General features: G+C 39.1%; 1 protein-coding gene across 4 annotated transcripts in view; it reads right to left on the bottom strand.

Annotated features, from left to right (window-relative positions):
* Positions 1 to 15,716, bottom strand: part of TBC1D4 (TBC1 domain family member 4) — a gene marked incomplete at its 5' end in the record, with an annotated part of 98,237 nt that overhangs the window by 10,127 nt on the left and 72,394 nt on the right. For 3 of the 4 annotated variants that reach the window (XM_083885275.1, XM_083885278.1, XM_083885277.1), the window contains 6 exons: positions 900 to 1,144; positions 1,588 to 1,746; positions 3,061 to 3,219; positions 6,817 to 7,026; positions 7,938 to 8,098; positions 14,075 to 14,224. In XM_083885275.1, coding sequence (XP_083741401.1) covers positions 900 to 1,144; positions 1,588 to 1,746; positions 3,061 to 3,219; positions 6,817 to 7,026; positions 7,938 to 8,098; positions 14,075 to 14,224 — 1,084 coding nt within the window. The remainder of the gene's footprint in view (positions 1 to 899; positions 1,145 to 1,587; positions 1,747 to 3,060; positions 3,220 to 6,816; positions 7,027 to 7,937; positions 8,099 to 14,074; positions 14,225 to 15,716) is intronic. The other variant, XM_083885276.1, reaches the window with a different exon arrangement.

The raw sequence follows: 15,716 nt of genomic DNA, 5'->3' as shown, positions 1-15,716 counted from the left end.
GGTTTTTTTATTTAAAAAAATTGCTATGCAGGGAGTATGGAAAAAAAAAGGAGACTTCTGTATCTGCTGCTGTTTCCTCTTTGTCCATGGATTATAAAAGCTTTAACTCATCAGTGGTATATTCCCTTATAATATAAGGGGTTTATAGCATAATATAATTATTCAAATCAGTGGGCAGTTGCATGTCAAGGCGAAAAATTTCTCAAACTTTAAACTCTGAAATTTATATAGATCTGAAAACTTTTCTGTTTCCCTCCTAAACAGTCCTGGGTATCTATTGCTATCTGTTAAATATTGCAGAGCATGCATCATTGCATAAGATAATTAAATTATTAAAAATTCATCTCTTTTGTCTCTCTGTTGAGTAGAGAGTCATCGGGGAGAGTGGAGTAGAAGACAATGAGAGAAAGAGGTGAAATGATGAGTCAAGGCAGAGCAGCCCCAAGTACAAATGCCTGCAGAATACATCGACTGGCCACTGTGTGTCACTATTGACTTGACTTGGCCTTACAAGAGAGAAATCTATATTCAAGTGCTCATGGACTGAAGAAAAACAAAATCTAATTAATTTTTAAACTCCGTCCATACATAACAAAGCATATCAGCTTTTTTCTCCAGTAAGTAAGAGAGAGTAGTGAGGAAAAGAAAAAGAAGGGAAAAACAGCAGAAAGCAGAATTTCTGAAGAGATGACAGGGCTGCGTGACAGGAAAAACTCTGCAAGTTTTAAATTTCTCTGTCTGCAAATTGAGAGGCAGAAAGGGGCTTGACAGTAAAATATACATGTACCTCAAAACTCCAAAACAGTATAAGAAGCCTCATAAGGCCCTGGAGAACCTAAGCAACCCCTAAGAACTCAAAAGTAATTTAACACGGGTTTGTTGCAGAAGGACTGACTTACCTGTAGTGACATCATGTCTGGCCTGTACTGTTTGCGGAAGCCAAGGTCATACATGAGGAATTTCAGCATTTCAAAGGCCTGTTCTTCACTCATATGAAGAAGCAGCACGCCAGCTACAAAACTTATACCTTGACAATAACCCACTTCTTTGTCCAGCAAAGAATATGCTTTCAAGAGATTAAACAGTGATAGCTGTCCTGCTCCCAGGTGCGTGGAAAAGTAAGGATGTGTAGGGAATGTCCGTCCTGATGTAAAAAGAGAAGAGTAGTTGATACTCAATTCTTCTGAAGAAAAACCCCAATCCATCCGACAAACAGCACTTCCCCTCCCTCAGGTCATTTCTCTTTGCTTTCATATGCAGTTTGCCTTTAATCAGATCAATCTGTACCTTACTACTGATTTTTGACTGCATGTTTTGAACTCATTTAATATTCTCATCTGCACGGAACTTGCAGAAGCAACTGCCTGACTTCTCTTTTCAGACAGATGCAGAAGGGCATAAATATGAATAGCATAGCCTAAGAAATCATCTGCTTACAGGACTGAAAGTGGCATACACAGAATGTATCCTGATGACATAGAAAATGGAGCTCACAGAGCAGCATCTATCTTCAGCAACAGCCTCTGTTATGGCTGGTGTGTTTTTCACTCAAAGACCCACAAAACCACTTGGAAAGAACAGACTTACCTAGATCTACGAGGATGGCATGCTGTTGAGCAGTCAGTTGTTTCAGAAGTTCTTTGTAAGAGATGTCAGGAGGCTGCTGCTTGTTTGGCAGCCTGTGTCTGACTCGGTGCTGCACAGCCAAAAACTGCCAAATTTCTCCCCGACGACTTTTGGGTACACCTGCAGGTCAGTCAAAAAACAAGAGGCCTAAGCTGGGGGATACTTTTAGTGCTACAACAGAAGAATTTTCTTTGTCATAATTTTGGCTGAACCACTCTGGAGGATCTCGTACAAAGTGAACTCCACTCTGCAGTGCATTCACTCAGTAGCCACAGCTCAATTCCACAAACTGAATATGAATTGCAAACTTAAGGGCAATTACACTGAGCAGTACCCTGGGCAGTTGAGGTACAGATATCCCTTGCTTTGCCACTTCTGAGCTGTTAGCCTCCAGCAGGAAAAGATGCACAACGACACTCAGAATGTAGAATGATCCATTTAGAAAAGCTGAACTAAATTCACAAGTGTAAAATACAGGGAAGTCCAACTCCTCTTTCCCTTTGCAAAGGGCTAGTCATGTCAGTCCATAGATGTCGAGAGATACATCCCCCTTTGATATCTGACTCAGTAAACCAACCTTTGAAAGTCAAAATGTCAACTCTGCTAATACCTTCTAGGTAAGCAATTATTTAACAAGAAGACAAGTTAAAAAACCATATCCTTGTTCCCAACTCTGAACTGCAATCCAACAGTAGAAGATAGGGTATCAAGGTAAATAATTTGTTAGCAGACTTCTCAGGTCACTAACAGGAGTTGCTTTATATCTTTGCTGTAGCAATTTAAACTTCCCTTCTGTAGCACAGTGAGATTACATTGAATTATTTTTCAGCATTTGTAACACAAACATGAGATTCTACGGAAGAGGGCAGAGCAGTCCAATCAGGCCCTATGTCTGCATTATACTAACAAGGCCCTCTGGAAACCCTCTCAGCCTATGGCTAGTCCACATGAATATCTACTTTAAAATCCCCAGCCTTTCACTCCAAGAAATGAAATACAAGGTGATGTATTCCAGACTCTCCAGAACTTGGCTCCAATTCCTCTAAGATTTTGGGCACAGTCCACATTATGGTCCTGCCTTCTCAGTAAGCAATTAAAATCAGAACATCTGAAACTCAGAGTCAATTGGATCCACTGATCAGAAACCAAAAGGTCACAACATCGGCTGCTGAGGCTCCAAGTTCAATTTTGAATGTAATGATACATGGAAACAAGATGGAGTATGACTATACAAGTTTCTGCATTGCTGACATTGCAAGCTGCAGACACAGCAGAACCTATTTTTTGTTCTGCAGGAGAAGGCAGCACCTCTGTGAAGAGAAGGCAATCTTTTTGCTACTGGAAAAAGTGTATTGCTGATTTCTGTTGGTATCAGAAGGGAACAAAAAATATGATCTTGAGAATTCAGAGCTAAAAGCCCTGCTACATAAATACCTTCTTTTAAAGTGGAATGAATATCTTCCATGTCACATCGGATTTTGGCTCTGCAGTTTAGTAACTTCTTATCCCAAATATTTATGGCATCTTTCTGACATGTGCCAACTTCATCATAGTCCAGTTTTACTTTTCTTGATTGGAGCTCATCTCTGCTTGCTAGAACACAGAACAAAAAGGAAGACCACATGGAAAACCAGAATATCAAAAAATTACAAGATAACAACAAATACACAAACCCCATTCAAGTTAGATATATCTATCCAATAATCTGACTGGGGATAAATACATCTACAATCCTTTGGTTTATAGATTAGATGGGGCCAGTTGTCATAAGATGTTGCATATAACAATTTAACTTCTCCTACTGGGTCATGAATATTAGCAATTCATGAAGCCCATAGAAGTATTTTTTAAAGACTGGGGCAAAAAAAAAACCCACTCAACAAAACCTCACAGCACCTGCTCTGCAAAAATATTTTTGATAATTTTATTCTTGTTTATATTGAACATTACAATTGTTCGAGCATGGAAAGTCCCAAACATATGAATGTTTGTATTAGAGATTTAGGCAAGCAAGCCAGGCAACTCTTCTGAACTGAAGTCAGTCACACTGGTTCCAGTTCTTACACATCTCTTAAGAGAGTGATAAGTGCTCTTGGCACTGCCAACTGGTATCATCAGGCTGAGTAATGCAAACAGAATGAACCAGCATAAACCATATTCAGAAAGATACGTTTGTGCTGAAGCACAGAACTGCTGCTGTTAGAAACTTAAAAGCTTTGCTGCGTAGGACTACCTGGTATAAAGTATTTATTACACCACTTCTGAAATAAAGCTGCATTGTCACCCTGGTATTTCATGGAGAAGCAGCTTTCATTTCCATCGCTAAGAAATTAACTCTGGGTGTTGTATTATTCATGATGCATGTGCAGAAAAACACTCCAGTTCCTCTAACTACTGGTACAAAAAACTGAAACCAAGACTTAAATGTCTCTTAATTTAGAGAGATATGTTTAACTATCATTGGAGTGAACTGTACATTTCACAATATCACCTCTGAGCTGCAATTGAGTTTATCCCAAATTTGCCTTGATCTGTCCACACTACTTCTTGCAGGAGCCCTCTTCTCTTTCAAATGTATCCCCTTTCCCACCATCACCTCTAGGTGAAAGGAAACTCTCGCTCACATTTTTATACATCTTGCAAAACAAGAGCATCTGTTCCTTCGCCTACTCATCTCACTTCAGATAGAGTCAATATTGGATCAATCCACAGGATCACTGCCTAGCCTACTTCAAAAATGACAAATTATTTCCAAAAGTTCAATGTTACAACTCTGAGATTTTACCCATTCAAGACTACAGGGGCCCCTGCAGAAGCAGGTATTACGCACAGAGCAGTGCCTTGCCATAAAAATGGGAGTGTGATCTTACCACAGGAATTTGCAGTTCAGCTGGGGCAATTTTAAATGCTACCCTACTGCTGTAGGATTTCACCCAAGAATTCTCCCTCCTGTAAGCAGCATGCAACAGATTCAAGACAACAGTAACATATTTCAGTGTGACAACAAACTCCCACACTAACTGCAGTTAACCCAAGTGAAAGCCAGCAAAGTTTGCCTGTTGATCATACTTGCCCTACTTACTACCCCATCCTTGGTTGTTTTCAACCATCCTTGTTAACATTTTTCCTAATCATTGCTAGGTGGCCTGCTACTTTTTGCAGCTCTTATATTTCTAGGTGACCTATTGGAAAATGGAGCTTCCAGCTTCTCAGAAAAAATAAAGGAAAATAAAAGGAAAGCAAGTTTGTGCAATTGACAGAACTTACCTTCTGTAAAATAAAGAACTAATAGCATTCAAGTCTCCTCGACAGCAAAAGGAAGAGCAAAAGAGGTTCTACTTATATTTTGTACATAAAAGTCAACAAATGATTAACAGAAATCCACTAGAAACAGCAATTCCAGTCTTAAACCAGTCTAATATATACAGGTAATAAATTCACAGATAGGAACCTGGCTTCAAGTAAACAAATTTCTGCGTTTCTGTTGCTACATTTCCCCTTCCTGAGATATACATTTAATTGTAGGCTAGGATGCAAAGAACCACCCTAACCTATGCTTGTTTGGAATATACCACCTCTGCACATGTTCTGTCCATAAAATGGCCCATGTTATATAACAGCACACAGGAAGGAAACCTAGAGATAGGTGTTAGAACAGTTTACTTTTCACCCTTCAAAAATAAAATAATGAATTCTAGCTAGCAAGAGCACCCGTTTCACCAGGGATACTCATGAACCTGAATACAAGAATGGAGACATGCTCCTCAGAGCACAAACCAAGAATGTGGCTGGCAAATGTGTGCCAGTTTGGCATCTCCACTGCCAACACTCCTGTTTTCAACACAAATGATCAGGTAGGAAGGATCTGATTTCTACATATCTGTTACAGAATGGAAGAAACTTGTAACTGAGTCTTAAGGAACTGGTCTGATTTAACAGTTTTCAGTACCCTCAGCCACACAGCTTAAGGATAGCAAAGAGTTTATCCCTCAGTAGCTCGAAGTATCAGAGGGAATACCATGAAATTAGTCACCACAGCAGATCTCCAGCTTCCTCACCTCACAAAAATAGACTTTTTGCTAAAACTGTTTATGAAATGAAGATTGTGGCTGAAGTTCTCTCTTGATGTTCCCTATGAAATTAGGAGTTTCCAAAGAACTGTGTGTCAACAGGGAGACAAACTGTAGAGAGAAACAGCACTGAGCAATACACTCTGTGTGTAGGAAATACATTCAAGGATGTGCACTTGTAGGGACATGGAAAGACTTCTGTCCTGATGTTTTTCTTTCCTCTCCCTGCCTTTCCAGTAAGCTAGTCTAAAGAAGGAAAAAGAGTTAACTGACCTTAACAAGATCATTATGTTTGAAGTAGTATGACAGTATGAAGAATCAGACTACCATATAGGTTATACAGCATGAAGGAGAAGATGAAGGCAGTAGTTGTAGAGAGGACACTTGGAATTTTCAACGTGCACCAAAAGCTTGTCAGTCTATTATACTGAAGAATTTCTATATACTAGGATAATCATTGCATCCTATTTTTTATTTGTGTGAGTCTTGACCAGTCTTAATAAAATATCTAGTCAGAAGCTCAGGCAGTTGACAGTCACAATGGTCAACTTTAGATCCCTCACTAACAGCACTCAATTTTCAGTGTACAGTGCTCATGTTCCAAAAAACAGAACTTTCTGACATACCTCAAGAGCCAGTTGCTCAAAAATCATATTTGGATTCAAGCATTAATAAATTACCACTGTGATGTGGTTAATGAAGAACAAAAAGCCTGGAGAGAAAGGCCATGAGCTGCAAAGGACTGAAACGAGATAGAAAGGGTAAGGTTTACCATACCTAAGTGTTCACACAGCACCTGTTCTCCTCACTTCACTTCACAATACAACTCCTAGACTCAGACAGATACAACACAGACTGTAGCATCCTTTGTCTAACATGCACTTAAAAAGGAAAATGTATAATTTTCTTCTGTCACTAAGATTACTCATTTAAAGTGATGCAGACAGAGAACCTGGTAGACTGTGAGACAGGACTAGGAAAACACAGGTTTTTTCTAGTACTGTTAACTAAAAAGTTACAGAAGCACATGTCTCTTTGAGATGCCCAACACCAGAACAATTTTCATCTTTAGGCAGCAGAATCTGCAATAGCTTTTAGGGGTATTTTCTAAATAGCTAACCTTCCAGCTTCTGGTTTTCTTTCTCCATTCGAAGTAACAGAATTTGTTGATGGATGGCTTTTCTCCACAGACTTTGTAGTTCTTCTGAGTTTTTCCTCTCTCCAGTTTTATCTGGACCGTCCTCATTTTGCAATACTAGAACAAGAGGGTCCTCCTCCAGGGGTGGAGCAAGAGGGGATAAGGGTAACAATTCACTTCCATCATGACCATCTGCAAAGAATCAGAAAGCTATTACAGGAAACTCAGATTGTTTGACATATCATGAACATCTATGTCACAGCAAAACAAAAATAAGCTGTCTTTCACATTCAGCAAGTGACTTGGTGATTCCAAAGACAGATAAAATGCAGTGCAACAGTCAGAATTATTTTTTTAAAAGTGTTCTGTTTACATTAATAAAGTTATGTTTAAATTAAGTAGAGTTAGATAAAGGGTCACCCAGTATTTCAAACATTTCCCCTGCCAGCTCCTTCTAAGTTAACACAAGATATTTCTCCATAAAGCCTCCTTTACAGTTGAGCTTGTTTACTGTTATGATTTACGACGAGTTCTATATTAAAGCTACTTTTTCCATCTGCTAACCTGCCCTATAGCACTTTGTGGTCACTAAATACAGAATTTGTCATTTGCCTATGGTTTTGAATTCTGCCCAACGGACTTTATGAATAGCACAATTTCAGCTATTTCAGAGGTTTCTATCTCAAATGGCTTAAAAGCTATAAGAATTATTGACACACTCAACAGAGTGTGTCACTACAAGAACAAGATACAAAATTTACCATTTTCTGCAAACACTCCTATTATATACAAAGGTCAGGGTAAAAATTTACTAACTGTTAAAAAGAATATCTTTGTCGGCAAGAGACCTGTCTTAAATTCCTTGCTACCGCAGCTATGGCAGATTGCAATTCCTTTGATTTTGATGCCAACATCCTCTTTCCAAAGCAGCAAAATCCTGCACAGTCTAGAGCCAAATGAGCACAACTGATCTCTGGTGAGGTTCTAGCATCAATATTGTACCGCTCTGACTCCCTTCTCCCTTCCATATTATCACACGTTGCAGTTCACTACAGTATTAATTAACAACTGCTTGTTTATTTTTTTTAAAAGCACACACAGACCTGGATGCTGCATCTTGGAAGGAGATTTATTCATAGGTGAAGCTACCTGCAGGAATATTCTCCGCCGCCAGGAGATGCGGCGAGGTGTGAGCGTGGCCCCCGCAGCATTTAGAGATTCACTGCTGCAGAAGGTTGATGTTCTTTTCTTTCCCTCCCCATCACTGAAGGAAAGAAAAAGCAGATGGGGTATTTAAAGTCAGTATTCCTTTTAGGGGGGAAAAAAACCTTTATTAACTCTGTCTATTGTATAACCAAGCCTGCAGGAGCATTTGTGGGGAAGCTTAAGAAGGCAAAGCGTGCTGTGTGTGAGCTTCGTCTCGAATACTGAAGTGCCCAACTGTTTTCTTGTAGCATAGTGAAGTCTGCACTATATACCATCAGGAAATGTTCATAGCATTCATACAGGGCTCAGCTGTAAGCTCAGAAAAAAGCTTAACTTTTTCAGAAGCTAAGAGAGAAACATGGTAATACTTAGCCTCTAACTTTGACAGCAATGGGTTTTGCTTTGCCATACATCAGTCTTCTGGGAGTGATCTGATGTAACACCCCTAAAAGCAGAGATGGTGCTCCAGTGGAGCACAACACTCCTTAGTGCCATCCTCAATGTCATGCTGAACTCACAGGTGAGTATTTCTTTGGAGACAATGTTCTGCCATCTCATACAGTCTCTTTCCTAAGCTTCAAGAAGTTGATGATTCACTTGGATAAATGGGGACACGTGTCCTCATGTTCCATCAGCTGTAGGAACAGACACTCTGCAAACAGAGGGCAGATCTTCTCCCCAGCTGCCATGTAGAAATAATTACACAATAATTTTAATACCATCTTATGATGCTGGAAGAAACAAGGAGAGGATACAGGAAAGCTTTACTGGGAGGACACACCAAGTACACCTTTCTACTGACTACTGCCAAAGGAAAAGACATTTAGTTTTCGTAAGTACTTGATCCACTTTCAAAAATATTTCAGAATTTTTCACTTGTGGTAGTAAATTAGGTGCATAGATATTGTATAGCAATGGGCACATTGATTATCTGCCATAAATCCTTCCATGCAGTGTCAACAGCACAATTACAATCTTTTAGGAAGAGAGCATCAAATGGGGAGCTCTTTCTGCAGCTTCACCTTCATCACAGGGAAAACTGCCATATCAAAACAGTAGCTACACTTAAACCTTCCTCCTGTAACAAATTTCCATGCTGTAGTACAAGGATCCTAAAAAGTAAGATGAAAGGAAAGCCCAGCATGTTCACTATGCTTTTAGTGGGAAGGCAGTTGGAGGTGATCACAGTTTGCCAGCTACAGTCCATCCCCCCACATCTGGCTTGCGATCTGCAAGGGAGGACTATGAAGTTTCAACTACACCAGTCTACCAGCTACTATCTAATCAGAACTTCGTAACTAAAACTCTGTTCTGAATGAACACACTGAATTCACCACACTAGGACCAGCCTTTTTGGTGACAAAAGCTGCCACTATGCTAATGATCTACAACAGCTCCCTGATATTTGTAAGCCTGAGTGACCAGCTGGACTCACTATCATGCCAACGTATCAGACCCTCCTTCTGTATCCTGGCAGAGAAATACTTCAAATTCACCTACCCAGCACAAGGCACGAGTCCCTGCTCTCCTCTAAGAACAGCTCTGGCAGGGAGCCCTGAATGACATACAGTCTGAATTGTTCTCCACTCCTGATTTAGCTTCCATAGTGCCTCAGTTCCCTACAGCATCACACTATTAGTAGGTAGTCTCAGGAGATCCCCATGTTGCATTAGCCTAAACAGCAACTGTGACAATCTTCTTTGTCTAACTCTATATCTTTGATGATGGGTAAGCACTGCTGGTGGTAGCCAAACACAGACTACTTAGACTATATATATATATATATAACTCTAAAAACCTATGTTTCTATAAATAACTGCAACAGAACTACTTCTTACTATTTCAAGTCTTACCCATCATCACAAGTTATTACACAAAAACTGAGTCATTCCAGGGCTTACTAAACAGATGCTGTGTAACAAGGGAATGAAAAGTTCTTTTCCACTTCTAGGTACAAAAATCTATGTTCAGCTACTGTGCCTCTAGACAGTCCTAGGAATAGCTTTCAATTTACAGTAGCAAAATCCACAGAAAAGTCTGAATAAGAAGGTGGCTATTTTGGGGTATGAAACGAACCCATTTACACTATTTGAGTCATGGACTTTACATTGGGATGAACTAATCACTTATGCTACGTCATGAAGTATGCAAATCATACAGTTCTGAAGACCTGTATTTTTGTTGTTAAATCCTCTCTTCACAAAAATCCCCTGTCATTTTAAGCAACTAATATTAATCACCTTCTCTTTCAAAGAGCTGTCCAATGAGTGATTGGAGGAAAATTTTGCAAGGCTCAGAAACACACCTTGTCATATTAACCCAGGAAAACAGGAAGATTTAGGAAAGGGAGGTTAGAAAGGGAGCAAAGAGAGTTTCCTCATTTCAAGACAGACAACTCCTAGCTTAGTATCAGATCTGAAGGTGTGAAACAATACCCTACAGAGCAAAAGCAGGAAGAAGTCAGAGTAAAATGGTAGTGTCTCCTACCTTAATGAAAAGATTCAAGAGGTTGGTGCAAAAAAAAAAAAATTCTAAACAGGATGGGGGTAAAGGAAAAAAAGCTAGCTATTAGCTCCCACAAAATGAAGAGGTTTATTAATATGAGTGGAGAGACTAAGCCAAAGCGTCTCCAAAACAAGAAAAACAAGTTCTTAAATAGAGCTCAGTCATTGCTGAAAAGCGGAGCAGAGTTTTCACTACCACCTAGAGTTTTTATTACCACCTAGGCAGACATCTTAGGTGGACATCTTCTCATCCACATAGAAAGCATACTCTATTTAAAACATATGCACCACAACTCAGTTTGGAGAATAATGGTTCTCTGTAGGACTACTTACTTTACGCTTCTGACTTAATACAGAAACCAAAAGGCATTTATCAGCTTGTATACAATAAAAAATAAACAGCTGTAAATTCAATATAATACCTCAAACATTTCAGTCTCTACTTTCATCCTTAAGCTGTTCCAAACAATAACCCAAGTACTCAAGAGCATAGAGTACATGTACATGTAAGGTTGCTGTAACTCAGGTAACTGTAACTCAGATTCACCCATTCACTATTCTATCAGATAATGTGTAGCATGAAGATGAGACAGCTAGTTTGGGAAAAGGAAATAAATAGGAAAGAAAGAAGAAATGTCAAAAAAATCAGTCAGATTACAAATATGCTTATTGCTTGGTTTTAATTATCTAGATGTCTTTCCAGAACTGTTCTTTAAAATGCTCCCAAAGACTGATATTTAAAAAACATAATGCTACCCCATTTCTTATGAGCTTTTTACATAATACTTACCTGAATGATTTTGCGCTTGAGTCCATGAAAGCCAAATGACTTGTGAATAAATACTGTTGTTGCTCATGCCAAGACTTGTATTTTCCCCCCTTTTGCTTTCATTTCAATTTCTCTTCTTGATTGCTCTAAGTAGCAATTGAATCAATGCAACCTATTTTGCAATTTGGAGGTTGAGATGGTACAAAATTCCCCAGATCAAGTATAGAATTCAACTTCCCAGCACTTAAGCTGGCAGAAACCTATACATCAGACTAATACGTGAAGCATTCCTCCCATCTGGGAAGAAGAAAAACCAGTTTCTATCAGTTTACACCCCTCTATTGGTTCACTCCTGACATATATTTTTATATTGAATAATTACATTCTGCTATTTTTTTAAAGATTATTCTCAAGTATTTCACTTCCTTCATGAGACATGAAGCTGTTTACGAAAAAGGCAATCTATTCAAATTCATCTTAAATTACCCTTGCACAGCAACACAAAGAACAGAGAAATTGTGGGCTAGTCAAACCTACACGGAAGGTTGTTCCATTTTGAAAAGTGCTGCTTTTGTGTTTTTATTAAAGAGCCTTGTTTACCTCTATATTGACCAAACATTTTTAAAATTCTTATCTGCAATTCTGTTCAATGCTGCACAACACACTTGTCAAAATCAAAATTATGTGGAGAGCATTTCCATCCTAGCCTCCTCTCCAGAGAAATGTATTAACAATGCCATAAAAGCATTCTGAAGGCACCTATAAATATGTTGATGCTAAATTTAATATACTGTTAATTCCTCAAAGAAAGGAAATATATGGGGGCTATAACTAAGTAATTTTTATGGTCTCTTCCAACCCAAAGTATTCTGTGATTCAATTAAAAAAAACGTAAAAAACAAATATAACCAACTAACCAACCAACCAACCAAAAAAAACCAAAAAAAACCAAAAAAACCCAAAAAAACCACAACAACAACAACAAAAAAAAACAAACCAAAAAAATCTCAGTCCATTCTGTAACATCCTCTTTGCAAAAGCCCATCTGACTGCCACAATTCAAAAACCTTTCTAAAACTATAATTCCAACTGAAACTATCTCTGCTCTTGCACGCTCAAGTTTGTCAGAACACGAAAAAAAAAAGCTGCCTGCTGCATCATATGTAATCTCAAAGCTATATGATAAAGAAGTGAGACTTTACAGAATTTTTCTTCAGTGCAATAGGAATTCCACACTTCATGAATGTATAGTAACCAGGATTATTCTGGAAAATGCACTAAAATTTTAATTAGGGCTGTTAGGAAACAGTTAAACAGTTTGTAGCCTGCAGATTGCAAAGCACTGACACACTGTGCTTAATTGCAACCTATCATACACTCACTCACATGAGAATGCTAAGAACACCTCACACTGATCCTACTGGGACAGAGGATGGTCCTCTCTGAGAAAAAGAACCAAAGGGAAAAAAACCCCAACAAACCAAAGAAGAAACCCACAAGAAAAAACACACTGTAAAAAAATGAGAACTTCCTCTCATTCCTAAACCTGATGGCATAACACACATTTGCAAGTTTTGGCCACTGTCAGTTGGACAATATATTTCATTTTCCATTAGCCAGCTGAAGTGACAGATTACCTCAGTGACCCTTATCATATCAGCATTATCTACTCAGCACTTCTTTCTGACTATATCTGCTGTATTCCCTTCACAAACCCAATTAGATGCTAACAGTGCACTCTTGCTCTCGCAATTTCCTCACCATAACAGCTCAGGCCCAGGTGCTCCCAGCAAGATCTATAGCTAATGAGATCCCATTTTCACAACAGTCTCCATACAAATTAAAGATCAAATGATATCAAAAATGTGTATACTGTAAAATCTAAGTAGAACCATGGTGGTCTTCTAGGAATTACTCCTTGAAGATCTCTCCCCTCCAAGAGTTCAAAACTTCACTACAATGAAACACGCTGCATTGATCTGCCTGCATAACCAATTCCAAAAACAGTATTTCAGAAATTTCAGTTTGGAATTATCTGACATTAAAATACAGTTTTTGTACAATACTCAATCCTTCATTCCCCAAACCCAGAAAGCTGGGTTTAATGGTGTCTGTTGCCTGTACAAACTGAGCTGGGCATTGGTTCACCTTTGCTATCTAATGGGAACACAGAAACAAAGCTGGACTGGAACCCAAATTAGAGGTACTCTATAAGAGACAGGTTTGGGGGGGGTTTGCCACTTTTCATACCTTTGCTTCTTCCCAAATCCTCTTCAACTGGAAGTTATTTGTTATTTCTCTCTAAACATCTCACAGTTAGTACCACCCAGTTAACCTGGTGTTTTCCATTCCTCATGCACAGGCATCCCACATTAGTACTGTACACTCTTCACACTGCTCTTTTCATATTTCCACATGCCGGGTGATCATGGCAACACATGCTGGTTTGCAATCAGCAGAGAAAGCACTAAATTGGCATAACACTCCTAAAATCCATTGCATTACATGTGACAAACCAATGCAGCAGGTTTGCAACACTGCAACAGAAATAGGTAACAGCTACTAGATGTCAGCATAGAAGCCTCTAGTTTTAACAGGCTTTTATATCCAAAAGCCTGTTTGTCCATTTGCATCATGGAAGTCTGTTAGAAATGCAGGAGCACAAGGCAGAGTGGGAGAGATGCCATGTGCTGCATTCCACTGGGAATCCTACTGTTAAGCTAGTGGCACTGGAGAACTAGGCAGGAGACAATGCTCTCACCTCTTGGAGAGGTCATTTTCTGAGTGCTGGTGCAACCTTCCTGAGCCCTGGTAAAAGGTTTTCAGGAAAGAAGGGGCAGAGAGAGAGGAGGGGAGACCAGGTGACGCAGATTCACTCTCACTGAGAGCGCGCCGAACCCCGACCACAGGACTGTGCAGGCAACAAGAGAACACAGCAGATGGGTCAGCACCGATTTGGATACAGCAACAAAACCACCAGATTAGAGACACTGGCCAAATACCTCATCTTGGCTTACATTAACTTTGTTTCCCAGAAGATAAAATCTACCACGTGTGCTCCTGGGCAGCTTCCCTAGAGATATTGATTTTGCTGTTACAGCTGCAATTGTATTAAAAAACTTTTCAATGACATTGCAGGACAGGGAGACCACCTTATTTCTTTAGCTTTATTTATTCCCAAAGCAAATTCAGAAAAAAGAATCTCTTAAACATTCAGAAAATATCCTTAGAAAACTTCTTCCAATAATATGAACCAGATTGTTTCTTCCCTTTCAGTTTTCTTTTGCTTTGGTAAACAATACATTAGGAAGTAGAAATTATTTAAATGCAGTCTTTCTGGATAAATTTTTGTGAAGTAATTAAATTAAGGAAGGTAGTCCTACTCCATAGTTAAATATTACTTAGTAGTAGTGACAAGTATTGAAGGGGACATAAAAATTAATTCAGTTTCTTTTGCTTAACATTTATGACTAATCCTCAAAAGGAAAGAATGAAAAATTCCAGCCTAGAACCACGCTGCTACAAACTGTTTTGACTAAAAATCTGCTGATGCCACTTATTCAGGGACTTCTTACAAGTTATTACAAAGTAATGTAGTCAGCAAGTCTTTCACTTTGAACTGTCAGGGTTTCCTGTTTGCATACAACACGGTCAGTGGGAAAAAAGTTTACCTCAGTAGAAAACACATTATTTATCTCTCTAGAAACACAATGTAAAAAAGGCCTTATGCTTTACTCTCTTCCACTCTCAAAACAGAATAAAATTTTTAGCCTTTCTCTACTAGCTGGTGCAGCATTCACGCTGATATTTTAACGTAGACATCAAACAGGTGACAAATCATTATTTAAAGCCATTTTTAGAAAGGGCCTACAAAAAGCAGAATTATAGCCAAGCACTGAAACAGACAATAGGTTGGAGAACGTGAGCCTCCAACAAAACAATTCAGCTCATCTGGACCTGAGTTTCGTAAAGGGTTTGGAGTTTGTATAGTCACTTACTGCAGGTAGCCAGCATAGAGGAGAAAAAGAAGACACAACCAAAGAGGCCCACAATGAACTGTGGGGACCTCTTCTGCTGAGTGAAGGAACTCCTGAAGGAACAGCGTTTCATATGTTAATAGCTGAAAAGTCTCCAAAAAGGAAGCAGAAAGAAGTTACAGAGGGAAACTACAGAGGGAAGCTCTGAAGAAAGGCAAATACGGAAATCACATGCCTCAGAGCTCAGTGGATGTGTTTAATCCTTATGTCCTTTTGCAAGACTCCTGACCAGTTTAATTTTGGACATACTCTCTCTGAGATTTGACTAACACGGCTACAGACACATGAAGCTGTTAGTGCATTTTTCATCCTGGCATAAAATTTTCAGGCTGCCATCCCTGCTGCATAAAGCACTGAGTGCCTCAT

This window comes from Zosterops lateralis (genome assembly GCF_965231275.1).
Source record: "Zosterops lateralis genome assembly, chromosome: 2".
NCBI classification, from domain to species: domain Eukaryota; kingdom Metazoa; phylum Chordata; class Aves; order Passeriformes; family Zosteropidae; genus Zosterops; species Zosterops lateralis.
This window is presented reverse-complemented; position numbering and strand designations above follow the sequence as displayed.